Below are 23856 nucleotides of genomic sequence, written 5' to 3'. Positions count from 1 at the left end.
AGCATTCGTGAAGAATCACTTTCTCGCACTCGTCCGAGGGTTTAGGAGACTGTACTTTGAGAGATCGTGCTTCAAGGAGACGCGGCCTTTTTAACCCTTTGACAAGCGCATTTCGAGTCTTTTGCATACTGCGAAGAGAAGCAAATAAACATGCTTATAATTATATATTTATGTACATATATATATCATATACATTTAGTTTATATATATGTATAACAAAAAATGTATAATCTATATAATACAGATAAATATAATAGAAGATTTTCTCGCGATATGTAATCATTATATGAAAAATGCTGCTAAACAGAAGAATTTTGTGTCGTAACACTATTGCGTTTCAAAGGGTTAATCTTCCGATCTCGCTGACGAGCTTGCTGACCGGCACAGTGTTGAACGCTTTAAATTTAGAGCTCGCAAATTATGCTTTGCCGTGGCGAGCGAGTCCACGACTCGTATGTCTACGATGGGAAGAATCGAGCGGAGATATATGTATACCGGTTGTGCTCGATCCAAGTCCTACCACCTTAGAATTGCACAAAATCCCGTTTTATGTTTTCGTGTATATACATTTGTGTGTGTGTTGTGTTGTGTGTGTATATGTGTACGATCCATGTATATGCGTGCCTGTCTTGTCCCATCCCCAAGCTCAAAAAACCATGGTGCAAGAGCGGAAAAGCAAAGTGGAGTGAGTGAAGGAGCGAGTGAATTGTTACTCTTATTATATCACAGTTTACCCAAAGTGCGCAGAAGATGTGTGTGTGTGTGTGTGTGTGTGTGTGTATGTTGGGGATTTTATTAAATATATATATGCCTACTTTCTGTATATACTATCAGTGTTTAGAAATATAAACCCAATGAAAGGATAACCAAATTAAAATTTTTATTAAATAATGCGATAACATTTTATTTCTCTCATTATAATGATTAATTTAATTTATCTTCTTTCAATTGAAAGGCGTCTCAATTTAATAATAAAATCACTTATTAAATTAACAACAAAATAAAAATGTGAATTTTAATTACAGTCGATTCCCTCTTTTCAAGTGTTCCAAAAATCAACAGTTTTCCTCTAAACTAATATTCTCATAGACATAGAATATATATATATATATTTCTATGAGAATAGAATACTCATACACATAGAAATATATATATACATTTCTATGTCTATGAGTATTCTATTCTCACTATTCACATTTGCTCAATGTCGCTATATTAGAGTGAGAAAACGAGTGAAATATGTAACATTTCATATCCCATTAAAACAAGAGATGTCCATGGAAATGAAGAAAATCGACTCTCTGATTATTTTTCTAAACATTGACAGTTCAAAATCTATTTTTCATTAATAATACAGTACAAGGTCAGTCCATCTTGGACTGAGGATCTTGCCCTATTCTGTAACTTGTGCTCAAGTAACTTGAAATTTTTTTCCATTCCCTGATACCCCGATTAAAGATAATGGAAGATTCATGACGCAAATTGCGATCGGAGAAACCACACTCCTCTCGGTAATCGCGACGTCAAGAATTCCATTTTTCGCGCGCATATTTACCCATCGAGTCGAAAAGTAACGTAACTCGCCGTATATCTCTGAGAAAAAAAATCATCCGTATGATAGCCCTCTTTTCCCTCTCCTCGGCTCGCTCGCCGAGGATGATCCGCATTCCTGAAACGTTCTATCCGAGTCTTTGGGTCTGCTCGGTATCGCGCCTCCGGCCCACTATTAATATTCCATCTAAAATCTAAATATGCAATTGCGTTTAACGGTATGTGGTTATATGTATGTGTTTTGCACGCATCGACGTATGCGAATGAGTATATGTATGTCCTATGTGTTTTCTTTGTAATTCAGTATCAGTCGTCATAGAGAGTTCCAGGATTTCATTAAATTAATGTTAATTAACCATACAGTTAATCCGAATTAGCTATACAGTTAAAAATACTAAACTATAAAAAAGATATATTCTAAAAATAATTAAAAAATTCAGAACATTGTCCGAAAATATTGGGTAGAAGCGAAATTTGTAGCGTTATAATCCGTAGTATCCGTTCAGAAATTCTCTGCTCGACGCATAGAAAAAAATTCGCGACGTGCTATAATTATTATAATTTAGAAACGCGCGGTGTATTATAACCTAACACGTTGGTTGTTTTATTTTAATATATGAAAAATTATCTTCTAGATCGCTACGGCGAACATTACACTAATATTCAGTATACTAATATTCTTTCTCAAATATTTATCCTTTTTCATTGGTACCATCTTCTTTAAAAAACTGCCAGAGAAAGAGAATAACGCACAAACTTAATCATACAAGTTCTAATGTAAAAGAGAAGCTATAATACAACAACCGAGCGTTCAATTACGCAAAATGTACAATGATTTAGCGGTCGTTATTACCACGGCTCTCTTACTCTTTTGTCTTATTTTTCCTTCTCCTCGTCTTTCTCCTCTACCCATGAATTTGAGGCAGCGGAATCTAATCGATCGCACAGATCCTGCACGATATGATCTTATCGCCTTCGGACTTCGATATTCGCGTGTTCCAGGGTCACCGCTATGGGAGTCACCTGCAGGTACTTTTTCGCGCGACGTCACTCCCTTCGTCGACCTAAACTTCGAAGAGATCCAGCTCGATCGATCGACGTCACTCGCTAGATCGCCGGATTCATTGATGATGGATTCAGAAGCTGGTCGTGGTCTGTTGATGCGTCGCCTTGGTGCTCTTCGAGACCGTCTCTCGTCGCTCCGCGAGGCCGCAGCTGTCCGTGTTCCGCGAGTCCCGTTGCAACAGGCCACCCTGAAGAGTTACATCAACAAGAACAATTTCGTGTTCTTGTATACCGCGCTGTGTATTTTGTTTTGATCGTTCGAGTATCGAAGCCTCCCTATATCAGACCGTTGATTAACTTCAACGTGCAATCTTCTACTTAACACAAGTTTCAAGACTAATATTGTCTTTACGCATCTGTGCCCACCTGGAGCAACATATTGGCGAAGTTACTATTGGTGAACTTGAAGTGCCGCTTGTCGTAGAACTTTAGTAGCGCCGGACTATAAGGATGCTGTTCCTTCAGATGAAGATAATGCACTTCCGGCTCATGCGTGGTATGTCCGCATTCCTCGCAAACGTACATCTATCAACAAACAAAATACAAATAATTCACATTTAATTTTATATTTCAAGCCGGATTAGAATGAATCCGACAATGAAAGAGAGACTCGTGCAATAAAAAGTAATACAAACATTACAATACATATGTATAGGAAGTTGTTCTGAAGTTTTAAAGGAAAAAAAAAAAAAAAATATATATATATATATATAAAAAGAATTAAATTTAAAAAAAAAGGAGATTTTTTTACCTTCGCACGTCGTTCTTTATAAGCATACTGATGTTGAACACCATGGACCTTTTGGCCGTGACTTTCCAGAGAGCACCTTTGCGTGAAACTCTTCTCGCAAAGGAAACACTTGTAAGGTCGCACTCCTGTGTGCGTTCTCGTATGCCTCTTAAGGTCGAAAGTGTCGTTGAAGCCCTTTCCACAGAATGTACAAAGATAACGCTTCACATCGCTATGACACTTCATGTGACGATTAAGAAGCCGCTGGAGACTAAAATTTTTGCTGCACACACGGCAAGTGAAACGATTGGGATCATCATCCTATTAAGCAAACAGTCAAAGAACATTTCATTGTAACGGCTTCTTATAATCTCGCGGCAATATACAATATGTGATTCGATACATTTCATTACATTTCATTATATCACAACCATGTCTTTAATAATGACAATTGTATACATTTTACATGCAAAAAGATAGTTCATAAAATACTCGTGTTACCTTGGTAGGTGGAGTTCGATTCGTTCTCTCTTCATCTCGATTGACTCCAGGTTGCCTTTGACCCTCGACGGCTAAAGGATTTTTTATGCCGTGACCTCCGTTAACAAATTCTAATTGGCAGTCATTCGGTAAACCCAGCTGCGAACCGATAAGAAGACATGTTAATCCAGTTCCTCGAAGCAATTGGAAGACTGGTGACATCGGATAAAGCACTCGAATTGATTGACATTGCATAATATACGAGTAAGAGTGGCAATTAAACGAGCTACTCTTTCCACATCATGTTATATACCGAGTTATACGTTGCATCGGTACAATTGATCGCAAACTTATTCAAATAATTCGATCGGACTGTGGTTCAAATAATTTGCGGATCGATCGCGAGCAAGCCTGAAGGAAGATCGAATCAGTTCGATCCCGCTTCCGGAAGATAATTTAATCGCGAGGATATATGCTTTTGCCTGGATCAATTTGGGTCGCTTATCCCTTGTTGAAGTACACCGACCCGTTGCGAAAGAGGTGGCTCCCCGACTGGTCCAGCGGTTTGCGCTGCGCCCACGACTGTGGTGGGTGACACGACCGGACTGTGCGCGTGTTCCGCTAACGCACACGATGGCGAAGTGCCGGATGAGGCACCGTCCAAAGAACAACTAGTAGTGCCGGGACTAGGCAGACTTCCACCCACGCTGCTACCAGAATCCAACTCTAAACCTTTGAGATTAAAAAATTGAACTAAATAGTTGACGCAAAATTATTCGTAAATTAAGGAATCTTTAGTGAAAATTTCTCTGCATTATTATATTTTAATTTTACTATTTTTGCTTTTAACATAAGAGAAAGAAATCAATTTAGGTCTCTTAAACCAATGTATCCCTATTTCCCAGCGGTTGAGTAATATTGTGACGACTCACCGTTACTGGTAAAATTCAATCCGGGGCTTAAAAGCCCCTGATGCTGCTGCTGTTGTTGTTGTTGTTGTTGTTGATGTTGATGATGATGCGGCGACGCGCCGGTTTGCTGCTTCTGCTGTTGCAATTGCACTTGAATTTGCAACTGTTGATCTTGCTGGTGCTGCTGATTTTGATTAACATGCAATGCGAGTTCCGGGCGTTCTTTCGGCAATGGCTGATAACTTGATTCTCCGGCCGCATAATTCAAGCTCGCGAGTTTGGACGCGTTAAAGTGTTGCGGAGTCGTGTAGTGTCTGAGAAGGACGATCGATACGCTATTTTGTAATCTACTTCGATTAAAACTCGTGCAGTGTTCGTTATAATATTCAATTTTTAAATCGCTGCACAGATGAAAGCAAATGACAAATCAACGCAGACTTAAAATATGATTAATTTCTAAGCGAGAGTCAATTCTCATGGTAGTTTAGACGCTCACCTCGTATCAAAGCCTCTGGTTAAGGCCATGCTATGCTCGGGGAAAGGATCGACGCTGGGTTCGACGGGAGTGGTCATCTGACCGGCATCTTGACCGATTCCGCTGCTGCCAGTCGAGGCGGGCGAATGCAACGATTCTTCTAGAAGATCGCTGCCTCCGTCCTCGGTCTGCAACCTGGGCAACAAGAGATCGGCGGCATCGCTGAGGCTCTCCAACAATGCCGTATGATCGGAAGGTGAACTGAAGGTCAGGGTACCGGTGGTGAATTGCAACGGGTCTACCACAGCGCCAGTCACCATGTCCACCATCATGCCCGTGTCGGTGACGTCGTAGGAAGCATACTGGCTAGACAACAAGTCCGGTTGAATCTTGTAAGCTCCCAATTCCTCATCTTCCTCCTTAAACGTCAAACCGTAGGAGGCGCATACATTTGCACAGACATTCTGAAGGAGAGAATACTGTTTACCCTCCTGCGCATTGTACTGTGCGTGTTGAGAATTGTCCTGTTGGCCGGTATCGCATTCAATCCCGACCGCTGTCAATGGTGTTAGATATGCATTTCCTGAAATAATAATAATAATAATAATAATACTAGTGAGTGAGGAGAAGCGTTATTTAATCGTGACAAAGATTGTTTTTTAAAATCTCACATTACCTTATTTTAATAAATTTATGTGAAATTATATAAAATTTTTGCTCTATACTTTACCAAAGACAATTTCGTCCATAATGTGATATCTCTCGAAACAGTTTTGATATAAGGCTCCAAGCTTCCAAGGATGTTGTATTAAATGGGTAAATAAATTATAATAATTGGATTTTCAAAGTAATCTATGTGAAATCTTGTAAATATAATAGCCCAAATAAAAATAACAGTACAGTAAGAATACAAAAAGAAAAAAGCAAGTAAAGAGAAGGTACGCAATAAATCGAATTACAATACGTCTAAACGAGGGTACTTTACGCCGAGAAAAAGGTATAGTTATTACTTTACGAGCCATGAGGGAGAAATCTACTGCTCACTATACGTTCAAAATAAAAATGAGACGATCGACTACAATATCACATTAGGAAGAAGTTCGAGATGGAAAAAATGTAAACTACACTGTATCGGAATATTAAAGTTTGTTATCGTTAAAGTTAATTATTTCAAAAGCTAGACAAAATAAATATTTTGGTATGTGTTTATGGCCGATTATAAACGATTGAATGCAAACGATCAAAACATGATTGAAACACGACACGAATTTTGCCAAGATTATCGTTAGGAATTAATACGATTATTTTAATACACAATTAACACAAAGATACAAGAATAATCTTTGAAAGATTCTAAATATTGATATCGCGAATTATCAACGTTAGTACCCAACCCGGCAATTATGTTACAAGTCAAGTATCATTAAAAAATGACAAGAAAATGCGATAGGGTATCGCGAAATTTGGTCAAACATCATTAATCGTCTTCATCGTGCGCTACAAGTGTAAAATGTCAAAAAAAAAAAAAAAAAAATGAGTATATTCTTTTAATATACAAAACAAAGACGCACCTTGAGCGGTATTGTACTGATTGGCAAAGTTGGCGAGATTGTTGCCACCCTTGAGGGATTCGTAGAAGGGCGGTAGGGATCCCGTTGGCGGCGAGCTCGGGCCGTAGTTACCGCGACCACCGTTACCTCCGGGAGGCATGCCGCCCGCACCCGCGCCGCCACCTACGGCACCGCCGCTGCCGCTGCCTCCGCCGCCGCCGCCGATCATCGCTCCGTTTCCGCATCCGCCGATGCCGCTGTTAGACGCAGAGGAATTGCCGGCACCGCCGCTACCACTGCCGGAGGAGCCGCCGTTACCCGAGTTCGAGGATCTGCCGTGTCCCGCGGCTGCCTGCACCGCTGCTTGCGAGCCGGATAATTTCACGGCCAGCAAAGATCTCGCGATGGAATTGCCCGAGCTTCGCGATGCCGTTGCGCCATCGCGACACTTTTCCTCGTCCTCGTCTTTCCGCTTCGGCACAGCATAGTCGATGGGCTGTTCCTGAAAAGTCGTTATCGATATTTGTCTCGTGCCTTTTTTTTATCGCGCGCAGTATTTCTGTCGAACTTGCATCAATCAATTTTTTTAAGTCGTGTATAAATTACAATACATTACGACCGTGCATTTTCATAGAATTAATAAGCTTTCGTTCTTGAATATCGAAAACGTCAGCGTGCGCAAGAAACTGCTCGACAGGTTGCAAGTTAAATAATATTAAGCATAATCCCGTACAATATTTTCTCCGCTCGATCACTATACATAACGCATGAGACGCTACGAGGATTGTCAGTCGAGCGTGACTGCATTAGTCTATAATAGGAGGACCTTTTCGTCGACATAAAATATCTTTAACATTAATCATATATATTTTATATTACAATATATAATATTTATTTATAAGGTATTTATTATTTCTTCAACAATCGTGAAATATTAGCTTTAATTCGATAGTTGCAACGTGTAGCCAGCTACTGTTACCACTCACGGACGCTGAGCGCGCGCTTTATTAGTTAATTGGAGTTAAAGAAAGAAAACTGAGAGAGACGCATAAATACGTAGTCACTTTAGACTCGACCCGTTGTTTTTCCAGTAAGACGGCAAGGTTTATTCGACGAATGTAAATTTGCAACGCGTAATAATACCTGCTCCGGCTCGGGTGCTCGCACTGGATCGACTCTCTCGATCTCGATCTTATTCCCCTCTTTTCTAGAGGCGGATTGACCTTGCGACGGCACCCTCTGGATAACCGAGACTCTGGTAGGTGGCTCGACACGGGGCGCTTTCGGCGGCGTCTGCGGCCTCGGCAAAGCGATTCTTTCCGACTTGGACAGGAACTGGGGTGGATCGTCCGAGACTATCGGCGGGCTGCTGTACTCTTTGCGTTCCGCCCGGGTGAGCACGTGACGCCTGCTGCCGTACGGCACGTCACCGCCGAGGATGCTGGAAATGAATCGTCTGGGTGGCGGCGGGCTGGTCGGGTTGCTCGCCGGTTGCGTAGGCGGCGGCGACGACGCCGGACTGCTACTGCGTAAGGATTCCGGGGTCGTTGCACGGTCATCATCGGTTTTGTCGCGATCTGGAATTAGAGAGACGCGAATCCTGTGATTGAGATATTCCAACACTCATTTTAACAAACTTATTTTTTCTCAAGACTCTTGTATATAGTTTAGTGGAATATTAAAAAAAAAAATAAAATTCTTAAAAATATATACAATATATATTTATAATTCGATATCCTTCTCTGGCAAAATGAATTTTTGTATAGAAATGCCCTTGCGGGCAAACTTTTCTGCGCGTATACATTATCTATAATTTATACAAGCTTGCATCGATTAAATCAAATATTAGCACGTTTGATAAATTAGCATCTCAATACGAATAAATCATTCGCCATGATTTTAAGCAAGTATGGAGAAGAGAAGACTTGGAGAGTATCGGTAAGAACATGAAAGAACAACCGTGACCCGTTACACCGATTCTCACATTTGACGATATACGGTGCGCAATAAAATGAGGAATGCGGTGAAACGACTTTTGCGTATCTTCGTTAGGCGCGTTAACGTAATTATACTGCGCGTACGAAAATGCGCAGATTTTGTACAAACTTTCCAAGGTTCGCGGAACCTTATTACTTCGCAGTTTGACGCGCGACATGAATTTACATTCGGATGAAAAGACGGCGAGGATTGAATCTCAATAGGACGCGGCCGAGACCGACGATCATAATCGATGGCGGTTACTTGGCCCGTTTCGTGGTTGAATTTACGAGCAACCTTGAAGGATTCGCCGGTTAACGTATGCCGAGAGGCGCTCCTTCGGAGCGCGCGTCCTTCGCGCGTATACACGATCTCCCGCTTCTCTCTCCTCCAGTAATTTTCAGCGCCGCGTGTTCTGTACGTTAATCACCATAAAGTAACCGTTTTTTAACTAACGCACAGTAAGCGATAACCAAGATACAGTTTCGTCTCTCACCGTTGATATTTCTTTCACGTAGCGAATTGGGATATGTCTTCATCAGTTATGACATCAAAATTGAGAAACGATTTCTACATTTGCGCAAGTAATCTCTTATTGTTAACGAAATTATTTCAGTATATTTTTCTAATTAAAATAAACTACGTCATTGGACTTATCGTCCATGATATGTATTAATAAATTTATTTTCCGTTGCAGGGTAGCGCGTCGACGGTTCTATTATTTTTATCGCCATTCTAATGGGACGATGGGGTCTGTCGTTGGATGAGATGCAAGATATACGGTTTCTTGACTTTGACATCGAGTGCTCGCTGATGAAGCACGAGGACACTGTACGTGCGTTGCAATCGTGTTGTTGGAGCGACAATCAGGAAACTAACTACGAGGACGCGAAACGAGTCTTACTGAGGTCATGTACATTATGGAAATTACATCGAAGAAAGGAAAGTCACTTCGCAGATTTTCTCAATCTTTTATCACATATGTATACTTTGACATTTTCTTCTATTCGTTAATAAATATCGTAAGCGTTAAATATTATTGCATTCGAGAGAACAGTAGCATATAAAATTATTAAAGACAGCATCTTAATATTCACGTGTCTGGGCGCGTCATTGAAGACGATGAGAAAAATTGTAAGAAGTCATAAGATCACAAAAATGGAATAAGCATTTTCGAATGAAAATGATCAAAGTTTGCGCCAAGTTGCGGCGAGGGACGTAGTCTCCCCCGGTATCCTCTACCTTTTCGAGGGATTTAAATTTTTGTTCGAGAGACTCGTCCCTGAGCTCGAAGTCTCAATTGGCGACGATTTCGACCTCGAAATTACTAGTTAGACGAGGTGCCTAACGATATCTTTACGCAATCGCTTGCGTCACAACTTGCAAATCCTGAAGGTAACAGCTACGGTAGCGGTGAAACTCCAAAATGGCGATTCCGTTCCGTTTGATCGGGCAACCTTCGGTGCCGCGCGGGCGAAGAAGCTCGCGCTGCGTGCGTGCGTGCGTGCGTGCGTGAGTAAGTTAGTTAGTTAGTTCCTCTAACCGAAACCCCCTAACAGGTTCGGTCGCGCTATAAATACCTGCGGTGCGATCGTCGTGACCGGGGTACCGATGTTACGCCTTTGCCTATCTTCGACTCTCTCCCACTCGGATTCTCCTCCATCTCCTGCTTATTCTCCGGCCTCGTTCCCCATTCGTCCGTTCTATCTCTCTTTCTCATTTTTCCTTTCGCTTCTCTCTTCCCCTCGAGCGAAAAGAAAGAGACGGAGACGGAGAGAAAATGAAACGAGAACCGGTACATCGAGTTGGAATCGAGAGGAACGGGCTTGCTCGCGGAGCAATCTCGAAGACGAGAGGAGAAGAAAAGATCAATCGAGGAAAATCCCGGTGAATCGGGATCGCAATACTGCTATAATTCGCAACAATTTTACAAATAATGATAAATCCACTTTTTTCTTACGATCGTATCTGTCATCCTCGACAGATTGTCCAAAATTATAAGTATCTTTTTGTTTTAATAAAATGAGACGAGTCGCGGTTCCTTTTATTATCATGATAATAAAATGTAAGATATAAAAACAGCGAAATATATTTTACTGTCATTAAAATTTGGAGAAAATCGACTCGGCTTTCCTCGACAAACAAAGATTTAGCCTGCGTCGGCTAAAAGGATGCAAAAAGATATTAAAATGAATGCGCTTGCTCGCGGAACAAAGTGCCCCAAGTGCCTTGAGAGAAAGAAAAGATCGACACGCTCGGACTCGACTCTGAATCCTTACGAATTCCCACAACGCGAAACCCAAGAATGCGCGTTGAAACGAGCAAAGTACGCTTCCTCCGCGCGAAGCCGTTGCCATTATTGCTAGTCGAATCCATGATCCTCGTGACTTCCGCATTTGCGACTGAATGTCGAGAGCCCCCCCGTCTCAAGATTCGTATAAAATAAGGAATAAGCATCTTTAAAATCCCAATTACGCTCCATCTCAATTCTACGCTTATAAATGTAAAAATTGCACTTAATTGCTATTATCACGATCTGAGAATCGTGTAACATTTGGTTCGCCGAGCACGAGTCTTTAGCTGTCGATCTCTCAGCAACGGGTTATCGGCGGTTTCTCAAGAATGACGATAAAACACGCCTTATGACGTTTACGGCAACCCATAAATATCTCGCGCAGAGTTACTCTCTATAGATATAGATACACATATACATATACAACGCGTCGATTACTTCATCGTCCGATACATTGTTTCTAGCTTGTATGCAGATAGGCGTGATAAACGTCTGATCGGCGAAGGCGCGCGTTGCATTAACCGCGATGTTGTTGTAGCCGAAAGGAAAGGAAAAATCTGAAAAAAGGACCCGAGAGAGCAGGGAGCGGTCGGTCGTAAGTAGGTCGGCTAAGCCGCGGCGTTTCGTTCGTTGCGATCAAGCAGATATTGTGTCCGCGAATGAAGGTATAAAGGCCGATGGCTGACGATGCATCGCTCGCGGTCCCGACAACAGAACTTGCAACAGGATCTCGTCTGGCCACTTATCCGAGCGCTTTATATTATATCGTACAACACACACGGCGGATTTTTTTTTTCTCCGATATCGCGCCTCCATCTCGGTCTCTATTAACGTAAAGGTCCACATTGTCCATTTATTTATTTCTCGATAAGCTTGCGCATATAAAAATTATCATAAAAATATATATAAGTAAAAACATGTTTCGTATTTTTTTAAATCCTTTCGAGAAGGAAAACAATTACTTTACCTCTTTTCTTTTAACTTCAAATTTTTTTTTCTTTTTCGTAAATCTGATATTGTCACGTAATATCATTACATCGTGTAAACTTGATATATATAAGCGTCGGGAGAAATTGCAAAGACACGAATGCTTTGAAACAATCGGTTTAGTAATTGCGAGAATAATAATTAATACCTTAATTAATTAATTAATATCGTTGTTAATTATTATCATTATATTCTTTACAATAATAATATAAACACGATTTACAAGGGTTGAGAGAAATTGCAAAGACGAAGATGCTACGGAAAAATCGGCTCGGTAATCGCGAGAAAATGCGACGTCCATGGCCACGCGCAGCCCGACGCATTATCTGCGTACGTTTACGTAGCGGTACCGTGCGTGCGTGGGTCGTCGCGCGCGGACAGCAAGGTGACACCGATATACGCGGCCACTTGGTCGTTTTACGTAATCGACAGTATTCCCACCGCTTTGTCATTTATATACATATATACGCGTATGTGTATATTGGCGCATACGTTTCCGCATTTTTCCATTTTTTAAACTATCGGTTTCAACGAAATGTAGTTTTCTAAATATGCTCCGCGCCATTCATTACGCTTACGATAGGATAATCAAATATTGACGAAAAATTTATATAATTTAATATTTAAAATTTTTGAATAAAATTAAATAATTGAAGAGTACAATCTAAAAACAACGTAGATAAATGCGGTTCGGATATAAATTTATCGTTACATATATTGTTGAAGGATGGAACAGATATTTCTCTCTCTCTCTCTCTCTCGGCTCGATTTTTCTCATCTACGTATATATGTGTGTGCGTGACTTGATATTGTGTTATCTGTAAAATCGGAAGTACACACATATCCCCCCTTTAACGCGATGCTTCGCAGACTTAATTTGAGAGGAAATTGTCGGCTCGCTTTGTGCGCGCAACTTATCCACTTATTATACTCGTCTCGTGTAGTTTTTATCATCATCAATAATCATAGACAGGAATTACTTGCGCTTCCATGTTAACGGATCGGACGCATCGAATCGATCATACGCATCGTGCATGTACGAGGTCTGAGCTTCCTAGAAGCTGTGAGAGACACGAGATTGTACATGTTGCTATAACGCTACGCTTCGGAGAGTCCTCCTCTTCTTACAACCGAGCGGAGGATCGTGGCGTTAACCGACAATGGAACGTTTGACCTTGGCACTCGGTGAAAAGTTGCCGACGAAAAAATAATTTGCTTTTTATACCGGATAAGCGGAAACGAGGGGGGAGAGAGAGAGAGAGATGTGGGGGAAAGATCGACGTGCAACTCTGACGTGACCAGTCGAGTCTGTCATTCTAATGACAAAAATTACACAATGTCGAGATACATATATATATATATATATATAATCATCTGGTTAGAAAATATTTGCCACAATGAAATGCGCTTTGTTTCGTCAAGTATCGGCAAGGCGACATTGAAATGTGATAAAGTTTCAATACTTTTTTCGTAGTCGAAAATTTGTATATTTCAGAATATTATTATTAATTTTTAGTTTTAATTAATTTTAATGATTCGCCAAAACTTAACTTATTTACTTTAGTCTGAGTTAAATCGATAGTCAATGCAATAGTTTCAGTTAAAATCTTTTAATGCCTTACGATTAAGATTTGCATATTCGAGATACTGGCAAATTATTCATCGTGCGACGTACGTTCCTCCCGATGCTGTGATAAAGATAAAAGTCTAAAATCTGTTGGGAATTTTTTTTTCTCGTTTTTCAGATATAACTGTGCTTGCACAATAAAATTGATAGTATCGCTTTCTGAAATCTCAACGATAACTATCTCGCGGAAGCAATGATAAAGCGTGGCGATAAATAATACGCTACGGGACTCTACTACCGTACGCGCGTCATCATTATTTTGCGATATCAACTGTGTACGCAGCTATTCGCATGATTCAACAACGATTGTATAACGAGTTTTTACATAACGAGCGTCTAATTACAAATCGATTCGGATCTCATTCGAGTAGAACAAATTTTTTCGTCCGCCGACGCCGAAACGAAAACAAAATGTAAATAAGATAATCGAATGCGCATATATGTAAAATATATAATGAGCGGATATCACGCACACGCCAACAAAATTTATGAAACAAGAAACGATTAAATCGATCAACAATATCCGCATAAAAAAAAAAAAATTGGTCTTCCTTTAAATAATTTTTTAGTTTGGGAAACAATGCGTGCTATTAGCATAATTTTATTTCCCTCGAATTAAAATAATAACGCATAAGGAAATATAACAGTGATTAAATTATCTTGAGAGTCTCGTTTTCATGGGATTTTGATGAAAATTTTTTTCAAAGAGATAGCGCGCGTTGTCATTCGATTAATCATTGTTAAAATACTATTTGTCGGATAAACACAGTTATTTTTTTGAAAATAATGATGCAGTTGTACAAGAAAAATGCGAAATTATCTATATAGATAAATTAGAAAGGGACACGCGATCAAATTTCAGAATTTATAGCATTATCAAAATCAATTTTTATAATAAATAAAGATTTAAAAAAAACAACTGAGAATTCGGAATCCGTAAAAATAAGCAAATGAATGGAATTTGAGTAATCAATGAAACGTGTTGTTATGGATATCGAGTTTTTCCATGACCGAAGGAGAAATGTGGTGCCCGCATACGAATCTCGCGCTTAATAATTGACAATGCGACACTATATGTAATAATTCGCGTAACTCGATGAGCTAAAGCGTTATTATCCGCGTTATCATCACGCTTGCGATAACTCATTGCCGCGAGATAATTCGTACCGATACGAGTATAGCGTCTAGTGTAGAGCGAGATTTATCGCGCTGAATGTTCTTTTCTTCTGCACTTGGCCCCCTTGCTTGGAAAGAATTTCGGTCACGGCCCTCTTGCGCCATTAGCCGCCGCCGTGTCGTACACTCGTCGTCCTTTGTGTACGTTGTACATCTGGCTGTGTCCGTGTGCGAGACGACGATGACGACAACGACGAACGCATTGCATCGTGTGTAACCTGCCTTTCGACGACGAGAGCGGAACCTGTTCCTCGCGCGCGATCACGAGTCCAGTGTCATTTCAAACGATGGACCTCGATATATCTTTCGTAAGATTCGCGTCAAATCCCAGGGATGTATTATTCGAGCAACGAACAAAGCCGCGATTTTACGCTTGCGTAAATCTTTCGTCCGCGACGCGATTATAAAGAGTCAAATTTAAAATGGAGGAGAGCGTGTAGCATTTTTTAAAATGATATTGTATTATAGAAAGGTGTAATTTTGAAATATAATTCTATATAGCTCTCCTTACATTATTTACATATGTTTTTAAAAAAGTTTCTATGCAAGCTACACGGCTATAAAAGCTAAAAATAAAATAAAAATAAAAATTAAATCTAATCAATTATTCCGAAAAGATATAGAATATTTTTGTTGCGCTTGTGGAAGGAACATGGGAGATTTCACGCCTCCTTTTTCAACGTACGTAGCGTCACGGTTACCGCCAAGGCCCGTACCCCTATGCCCGTACGCACGCATACATATATACGCGCGAACCCTATGTACGATTAGACACGCGTGCACGCATCACGAGGCTTACGGGCGACGCATTGCAATTCGTCGCAATGACTGCACATCCTGGTGTACTAGCCTTTGCAACAGGTGCGCGTCACTGAGCGCGATTACCCGCGCGTCAACGACAGTTAAAGCTCCTATATATGTGTGTGCACTGGGAATGTAACAGTATTTATATCTATATACTCGCACGGATAAGAGAGACATACACATATGACGCGTTAACGGCGTCTCTTTCAAGCAAACCTTTTTCTATTTTCTCATAAGCTCGCAAGATTCTATCGTACGTAGCTTTATCCATTTTTTAGCAATAATCGTTGGAATGTCTTGAAATACTAAGGATATAAGGACATGGACTTTTTAGTTTACTTTTTTCAATAAAATTTATATACGGTAAGAAGATTAAATATGTATAAAGATACGCCCAATATACGATGCCCAATTTATGCGACCAATTACGTGCGTATGTCGGTCTTACTCACTCTCATCATCGCGTCAAACGTAATGTGCATTTCACATATACACACACACACACACACACACACACACAGATACAGCAATCTCTTTTCGGTATGGCTAACAAGTAGAACGAATGTGCGTCGCACTGCAGTTGCGTAAAACGCGCGCGTGAAATACATCGCTCAAGTCTGGGCTTGATCCAGAATATGACGCTGCGATCGAGAAACGACCGACGCGAAATACATAAAAATTATAGTGCTGTAAGTTTAAGGATATAGTTAGTAAGGATTATGCATGCACGGGGATAGAAATATTGAAGAAAAAGTAACAAACGCGTATAACGCGCGCTAAAAATAGTACAAGTGTCAGTACGTTATTAGAAAATAGAGATATAAGTAGTGTATGTCCAGTTATAAAAAGATAAATTTCTTTTTACGAATCTCGATGATTATGGAAAATGTAAACATCTCGGAAACATCCAGTTTGTACGATAAAAAAAAAAAAAAGAGAGAAAACTGATTTTGCATCCAATTAACATTCTCGTATATCCAGACACACATGTTATTGCGTACTAAGAATATTTAAATTTAAGAAATTCTATGATTTGTGATCAAATTTTTCTACGTGTACGCACGTATGTGTACAATGTATTTATTATTCTTTGCTTCTTATAAATACGAATCAATTTTAAAGATATCAAAGCAGACATTTATTACACTATTAAATATAATACTAACAATATTAAAATATTATATCCGTAATTAAATGTATGAAGGAGGCCCGAGGAGTAATGTCGAGAGAGATCGTGGAAAGGATATATATTTTAGAGAGAAAAGGATTTTTAATTTGATAACAAATTCGGATGAATTCACAATCGACGATAAAATTGTCGGGAAACCGACGAGTTCCGTACTGTTCGTTGAATTTCTAATCAGTGACTGCGAGATTGTGCTCGTGTCCTTCTATCCGTACCCTCTACCACTAGTTGCTACGTGCCACAGCGAGATTCTAATGTCGGCACGATCGCCTTGGCCGTCGCGGAGACCGCGAGAGATCACTGACAGCAGGTTTATACGCCTTGCGTTGCGCAACTTTCGCACGAAACCGAAGGTTCCCGCTCTAACGGACGCGACAGGAAAGCAAGTCCAGTTGCCCAACAGTCATGCCGAATACAATATAATCCGCAAAACTCATTAACATTCGTGATAAGAGAGCAATCTATCGTCGCCATTTTAAGGCCACGGCCATGAATTCGTGAAATACGTCCAAGATTGCACGCTTATAGGACAGTTATGTCACGTAAGTCAGTTTTATTCATCAAGTGACATACGTGAAACTTTGTGATCTTAAAGAGAGAGAGAGAGAAATTTAAAATAATACATTTTTGTGTGAAGTTTATTATTTCGTAAAGAAAATACATCGATTTACCAATACATGTATATTTAAATCCATATTCAACAAACAGAAAAATATTTGCTACATGTTAAAAGAGTTTCGCGAATACATTTTCATCATAAGCTATATTTTCGAAAAAATAAAAAAATTCTTTTATACAAAAACAATAATATATTTTCAATTAATGCACACATCAATTTCCAATACGCTATTGAATATATCTTTCAAATTCTGTTGAATATATTAGCTAGAGATTTCTAGATGAAAGCTTCGTGTATCTCGCACATCCTTTTAACAGAAAAGGAGTTAGATCTTTTATGTTTTTTATCTCGGATTATCATTCGAGGAAAATTCTCTCCCAGCCCAAAACATTGAAACACGACGCATTACTTATGCGAGCATCAAAGTCTCCGTTCCGGCGCGCAGACATGCATCGTATATACGCAATATTGGCTTGTTCATTATAATACGAGCGAGAGAAACGTTATACGAATGATGTAGCTTTGATGTGTACGCGTCAGTGTATCCCGTTTGATCGCCAACGCGGAAAATGTAAATAAAGATGTATACAATCGCAAAGAGATTTTTACGTAACAATTTTCCTGCCGGCGACTCATTGCGCGCGTGAATCTTCGCGTCAAAAATAACAATATTTATTATCGCATTTCTAAACAGCCGCCTCATACGCGGATGAGAAAAATCCTCTCCAAATGATGCGCGTTTAATAGATTGCTTTGTATACGCGACTCGTAAAATTCGAGAAACGATAAATTACTTAATTGACTACTGATATGTTAATTGAGCGGCTGCGTCGGTCAAACACGCCATGTAAATAAATAACGATACAATATTAAGACGGCCGAAAGGTCGGAACGAACGATACTAAGTTGGATACGATGCACGCGGGCATACAAAATAATCGTTTCCGCGCGCGTTAAATATAAATATTTAATTAACAAACACACATATGTATATATATATATATATATATATATATAATTAGTGATAAAACCGCGCACACCGGTCGGGAGAGGAACTCGTGCACCTGCGACGGGACATAGTGATCGCCGGAGTAAAAGGCCATCGACACCGCGTTTCGCGCATTATTCGTGCTCTCGTGAGCGTGGCAACCTGACGCAAAACGAGAATCAGAGGCTGTCGGGGCGGACGGAAAGCGAGAGGGAAGCGAGGGGGAAGGGAGAAAGAGAAAAAGATGAAAAGAAAAAGAAAAAAAAAGGAATGAAGGAGAAGCTGCTCTCTGCTCGGTCACTTTCCTAAACCAGTTTTAGGACTACATTCGGTTCCTACCTACTACTCACTATACCGTTGTAAAAGTACCACCCTGGATCGACCTCGACTAGACAAACGCCCGAGGACTATAATAGCCAAACGAAAAATCAGCCGTGAATTATGTAACGAAACTTAAACAGCGAGACGCCCCATCACGCACGCGTTTTCACGCAATCGTCACATTATACTGATTTATCTTTACGACAACTGTAAATGAGGAAGAAATAATTACACATACTCGTAACGATTTACGATAATAGTTATATATGCGCTTGAGAAAAAGATTAAAAGATGCAAATAAATGAAGAGTCAAATAGACGAGTATATATATATATATATCTGCGTTAAAGTGCATCTTTCAGAAATATTTCGATACAATACATCCTTAAAATAATGTTCTATTCCGAAATCGCTGTGTCATTATTGCAAACTCAGCCGATTTCGATACTACTAATGCGTACATTAAATACGATCGTCGTGCGCGTATTTGCGGCGAGTACAAATTTCAATTGCGTTTGCGGCCATTTAACTCACTATACCGTTCCTTATCGGCGCGGCTGGTAGGATATAACCGTTGCCTCGAAACCGTTCCTGCGACGCAAACGTCATTACGCAATTGCGCGCGTGCGTTCAGCGCAAAGCGACGATTCATATAATTAACTCCACGTGGCGTACACAAATACGCGGACAAGTGCGCCAATTGTCAAAAGTCAATCATTACTTGACATTACTGAACGACAGATCGGCGATGACAATCTCTTTTCTACGTCCTCGATGTCGTAGCTATATGTATCGCTGATTATCCCAAGCTATTAGTGAAGAATGTCCGGTAAATGAATCATTAAATAAGATTACGGTGAAGAAAGATATTCGCGCGCGCGGTAACCGATAAAGCAATATCATAGAAATCCTACGGATAAAGATAAAATTAGCTTTCCACGGATGCAAAGTTACACACGATTGAGATCATTGTGTGTGAGGAAGCCGTTCAATTTTCGCAAAGATTGAATATAGCGAGTGAAAAATAGGCATATGCGAATAATTAATATAATGAGCACGTTAATGGTTCACGAAAGCAAAAAACGTGCAACTGCGCGATAACGTCCCCGGAACCAGGTATACAAATTGCAATCGCACCTGTATGCCGAAAGACGACCGCACCTGCGGCAGAAGTGTAACATTGTAGGGTGCTCTTCTCTCTGTCTCTCCTTTTTTTTTTTTTTTTTTACTCGGCAGGTTACGGCGAGCCGTAACGAGAGGGAAGCCACAAAGTTGCATTTACACCCGGGCCTCGATAGTTCGATTATTTATCGACGGGCTACGTTGAGGATTAAACTTGTCGAGATCCATATCTTCATTTTACACGCAACGGCTCCGCGTCTGAATTCGTAATGCCAATAATCGGCATGCCAAATTGCCGGTGTACGCAACACCGAAAAGATGAAGATAATTGTGTCTTATGCGCCTTATTAATCCCTTTCCCATAACGACGCATTTGTGATGAGTCGTATAGATACACGAGAGCTTCTTCACCGCGATTTAATACGTACTATCGGCTACTTATCTCTTTATCACAGATATATTCCTAATGTAATAACGAAATATCACGATCGCATTCATACATTTTATAATGCATCGATTCGATTAATTCGCTGACAATAATAATTGAATTTTATTTCTCAAAGTCGCGAAAAGACCAATTAGAACTTTTATATAAAAACATTTTCTTTTTCATTACTCTAATCTAACCTAATCTAACAATGTCTTTGTCTCCATTTAGCGTTTTTTTTTGTATTCTGCAATCCTAATAATAGTTTAATTTGCCAAATCTTCATTAAGATCTTTATGTTACATTTTTAAATGTAATGCAAACTTTTTTTTTTGTTCGTGATATAAAAAAGTTTTGTCTTAATCAATGCAAAAGAGAGAGAGAGAGAGAGAGCTTACACTTTTATATAAAAATTCTACGATAAATTTGGGATTGATTATTGACACACGTGCAAACTTTTAATTTTAAATCCACTCATAGATATTAAAAAATTGGCAAAAGATGCAAATATTTTCCCAAAGGAAAAATGTGTAGTTCAAAGAATGCCCCGATCATTAAAATGTGAAAAACTTTAGATAGATTGGAACCGGTGTAATCTCGGTGAGTTCAATTTTAAAGAAAAATAGACATTACAATCGATATCAATTATATCAATCGATGTAGTTTCTAATAGCAATTCCAATTCTGTTGCCAAATATACGTAAAAATCCTCAAAAAATTACGCCGGTTTCAATCTTCCGTTTTAATTATAAGTAAAATGCTTTTACATTGATCCTTGTTGACTATGAGACTTAGCGGCTCCGAGCTGCCAAACGGGCTGTCCTTGCCGCTGCCAAGTGGCGGGCTCTTGCTGGTATGTTGCGATTCCAGCAGCCGCAACTGCTGATGCAGTCGGTTCTTGATCAAAAAGATCTTTGGCATCGTGACCTGATGCTGAGGGCGATGCACGACGTTATCACTTACACTGCCACTACATCGAAGTGGGGTAAGCGAGCTTCTACGAGCTGCTACGAGTACAGTCAAGATCGCTCGCGACACAATGAGACGCAAAAAAAAAAAAAAAACACGCAAAGCGAAACACGCCTGTAACGATCACAAAAGTATCATGCTTGAGAGTACTTGAAAAACGCCGGCCAACAGAAGATTATAATAAAAATTGTTAAATCCACTTGTGGTCTGGCGATTGTAGATTCATCATTTACCTTGTCTTTACTTCACGTCACGGGGAATCATCGAGGGAGATTTACACGAATGAATTCTAAGCTGAATGTGAATAGATCCACACGTGGACGCAAGAACTCTTCTTCACAAATCAAATGACAGATTCACGGTTCAGCAACCCGATTGCCGAAAGCCCGAACAGGGCCCAGTCAAAATTCTGATGTTCGATTAAAGTGTCACTCGCGAACTGAATTTTTAACCGGTACTCGTATAGGTACAGGGTACCTAGGTCCATACACGTCTGTCACTTCCTGCGCTCGGCGAATTTACAGTTATCTTCACGATAGCTCCGTTTCCAACAGGCAGCACGAATCGACCGTAAACTCAACCATGAGACCTCTCGTAAGCTACTGAATTCGTGAGTGTTTAGCTCAGTAGTGCAGGCCCCGTATTCTCGGCCTGTTCCTCCCTACTACATCCCAGTCCCTCGACCACCGCCCCTCGTCCCTATCTACCTACCTACCTACCTACCTACCTACCTACCTGAGCAACGCGCGCGGACCCCGTTGATTTCTTCCTCTCCCACCATCGTGACCGTCAACTGGCCCTCCTTCTCATCCCACCATAAGAACATAAGCCAGCCAGCGGGACTATTCCGCCTGCGATCCACCGAGATGAAAACCGCTTCTCGCGCATGCGCATAACGGAGTATTGTACGTGTGTCACACACGGCACACGGTTTATGTCCTGAGAGCGCGTGCGCTCGCAGAGCCCTCGTTTTCTTTCTCGTTAGGAGACTGTATTGTTTCTTTCTTTCTTTTTCTTCTTCTAGGGAAACTAGTTGTTGTTCCATCCCTGGTTACACCTCTTGATCGAATTAGCGTTTTACTGTTGAACGCGTTTCCGGGTAATCAATTCTCTCCCTCTCCAGCCTTCCCATTGTCGTAAAAATCGTGAATTGAGTAATTTTTTTTTTTTTTTTAATTTTATCTTGCTTTCATACTTATTGAATTACTTTAGAGCAAAATTTATTTTTTTATCGTATATGTCTGTTCAGGAATAAGATAGACATTAAAAGAATAAACGAATGTATTCGTTATTAGAAAGTTTGATTTTTCAGAAAAAAAGAAAATATATATAATGTTTGTGCAGGCATTAAGTATCTACAAGACGAAACATTTATTTAATCAATTTCAATCTAGAATAAGCAGTGACATGAATTATATCCAGAGCATCTGTTATCTTCCCATCTCAAAGATATCCAAAAAAAAATTTCGAGGGAGTGAACGTTTACGATGTTCTTCACGGTGAAGGGATATTCAGTAGATGAAATCTCGAAACGTGATCGAAACGCATTCCTTTTCACGATCTTGGAAATTGTATACGATAAAATACGTGTACGATAAAATTTGAGTTTAATCAATATACGAATAAAATTATATGATTATATGATTAAATGTCATATGTGTAATAGTGTTATATTATATTTATACAAATATTCAGAGCACAATCTATCTGAAATGAATTTTATTGATATTTTTTCTTCAAGAAATAATTAAATGTTTTGCAGCTTCGATTAACATAATTAAACATTGTGCCAAGTAACGAATACACGTCTCGGAGCGCTCATAATGACGTTGCGTATAAATCACTGTGTTCAACTTCGATCGTATATCTCTTGACCGAGGATGGTGTATAAAGGGCAGGTAAAGCAAAATGAGATGTCCTAAGGAAGAGAGATCGGCGCTTTATTTATCTTTCAAAGATTTCTGTCTGCTGGTCATGCATAAAACATTTCCTTCGCGCGTTGTCCTCGCGGCACCAAGATTTTGATCGATTAAATCTGCGGTATCTGCATTATTTCAAGTTGTAGAAACTCAAACGAGAACTTGACCAAAATATAAATAACTCTTATATATATTATAATTTTTTATTAGAAAAAAATCTCTTTAGTACTCTTTTTTATATATATACATACATATATATATATATTAAGTATCTTAATATATTTTATTCTGCTAGACATATATAATTCTTTCTAACAATATTAAAATTATTCGACTAGTCATGAAAAATTGCAAATAACCAGAAATTTTTTTCTCTAATGGTCGGTATCCCTGACATTGAGTAAAGAGCTCGTGCAATTATAAATGACACGAACAAGAACACACGGTAGCACATGTAAGAATAAATTATGTAATAAGTTTACGTAAGATTGACTTTATGGATATCTTTTAAGTACCTCGTGCCACTCGACGCATATTCTCAAACAATCGATTTGCATTTCTCTCGACGTATATCATTATATATGTATAGATGTGTAAACGATGTTGCGATAAAATTTTATTGCATAGTATACATACGCATCCGTATACTTTCCGTTGCATTCAAAGAATTGATAATTGA

The 23856-nt window shown here is 39.7% G+C and overlaps 1 protein-coding gene across 5 annotated transcripts; it reads right to left on the bottom strand.

Moving 5' to 3' along the window:
• Nucleotides 1-1173: 1173 nt before the first annotated feature.
• On the bottom strand, nucleotides 1174-22515 carry LOC138935876 (transcriptional regulator ovo). Of its 5 annotated transcripts, none has more exons than XM_070300751.1 (11): nucleotides 21994-22515; nucleotides 21057-21860; nucleotides 7906-8339; nucleotides 6784-7264; nucleotides 5234-5795; nucleotides 4759-5051; nucleotides 4353-4558; nucleotides 3848-3985; nucleotides 3368-3667; nucleotides 2983-3141; nucleotides 1174-2804 (listed from the first exon to the last, which is right to left on the bottom strand). In XM_070300751.1, the coding sequence occupies exons 2-11, from the start codon at nucleotides 21208-21210 to the stop codon at nucleotides 2688-2690; spliced, it is 2844 nt and encodes a 947-aa protein (XP_070156852.1). In that variant the 5' UTR covers nucleotides 21211-21860; nucleotides 21994-22515; the 3' UTR covers nucleotides 1174-2687. The 5 variants fall into 5 exon arrangements, with proteins under 5 accessions (XP_070156852.1, XP_070156853.1, XP_070156854.1 ...); XM_070300752.1 differs by having other exon boundaries at nucleotides 21057-21857; XM_070300753.1 differs by having other exon boundaries at nucleotides 21057-21372.
• Nucleotides 22516-23856: the final 1341 nt, after the last annotated feature.

The sequence above is a fragment of the Polyergus mexicanus genome, unplaced genomic scaffold (genome assembly GCF_030449975.1).
Source record: "Polyergus mexicanus isolate NDT 795.1 unplaced genomic scaffold, iyPolMexi1.0 SCAF_8, whole genome shotgun sequence".
Taxonomy (NCBI): domain Eukaryota; kingdom Metazoa; phylum Arthropoda; class Insecta; order Hymenoptera; family Formicidae; genus Polyergus; species Polyergus mexicanus.
Note: the sequence above shows the minus strand (reverse complement) of the source record. Positions and strands in the feature narration are given on the sequence as shown.

Excerpts from the sequence above, each read along its gene's own strand:
- LOC138935876 (XM_070300751.1), bottom strand. The coding sequence starts at position 21,210 with ATGCCAAAGATCTTTTTGATCAAGAACCGACTGCATCAGCAGTTGCGG. Across the intron at positions 7,265-7,905 it reads GAGCACCCGAGCCGGAGCAG|GAACAGCCCATCGACTATGC; the intron begins GTATTATTACGC and ends ACGACTTTTCAG. Across the intron at positions 3,668-3,847 it reads ATCGAACTCCACCTACCAAG|GATGATGATCCCAATCGTTT; the intron begins GTAACACGAGTA and ends TTTGCTTAATAG.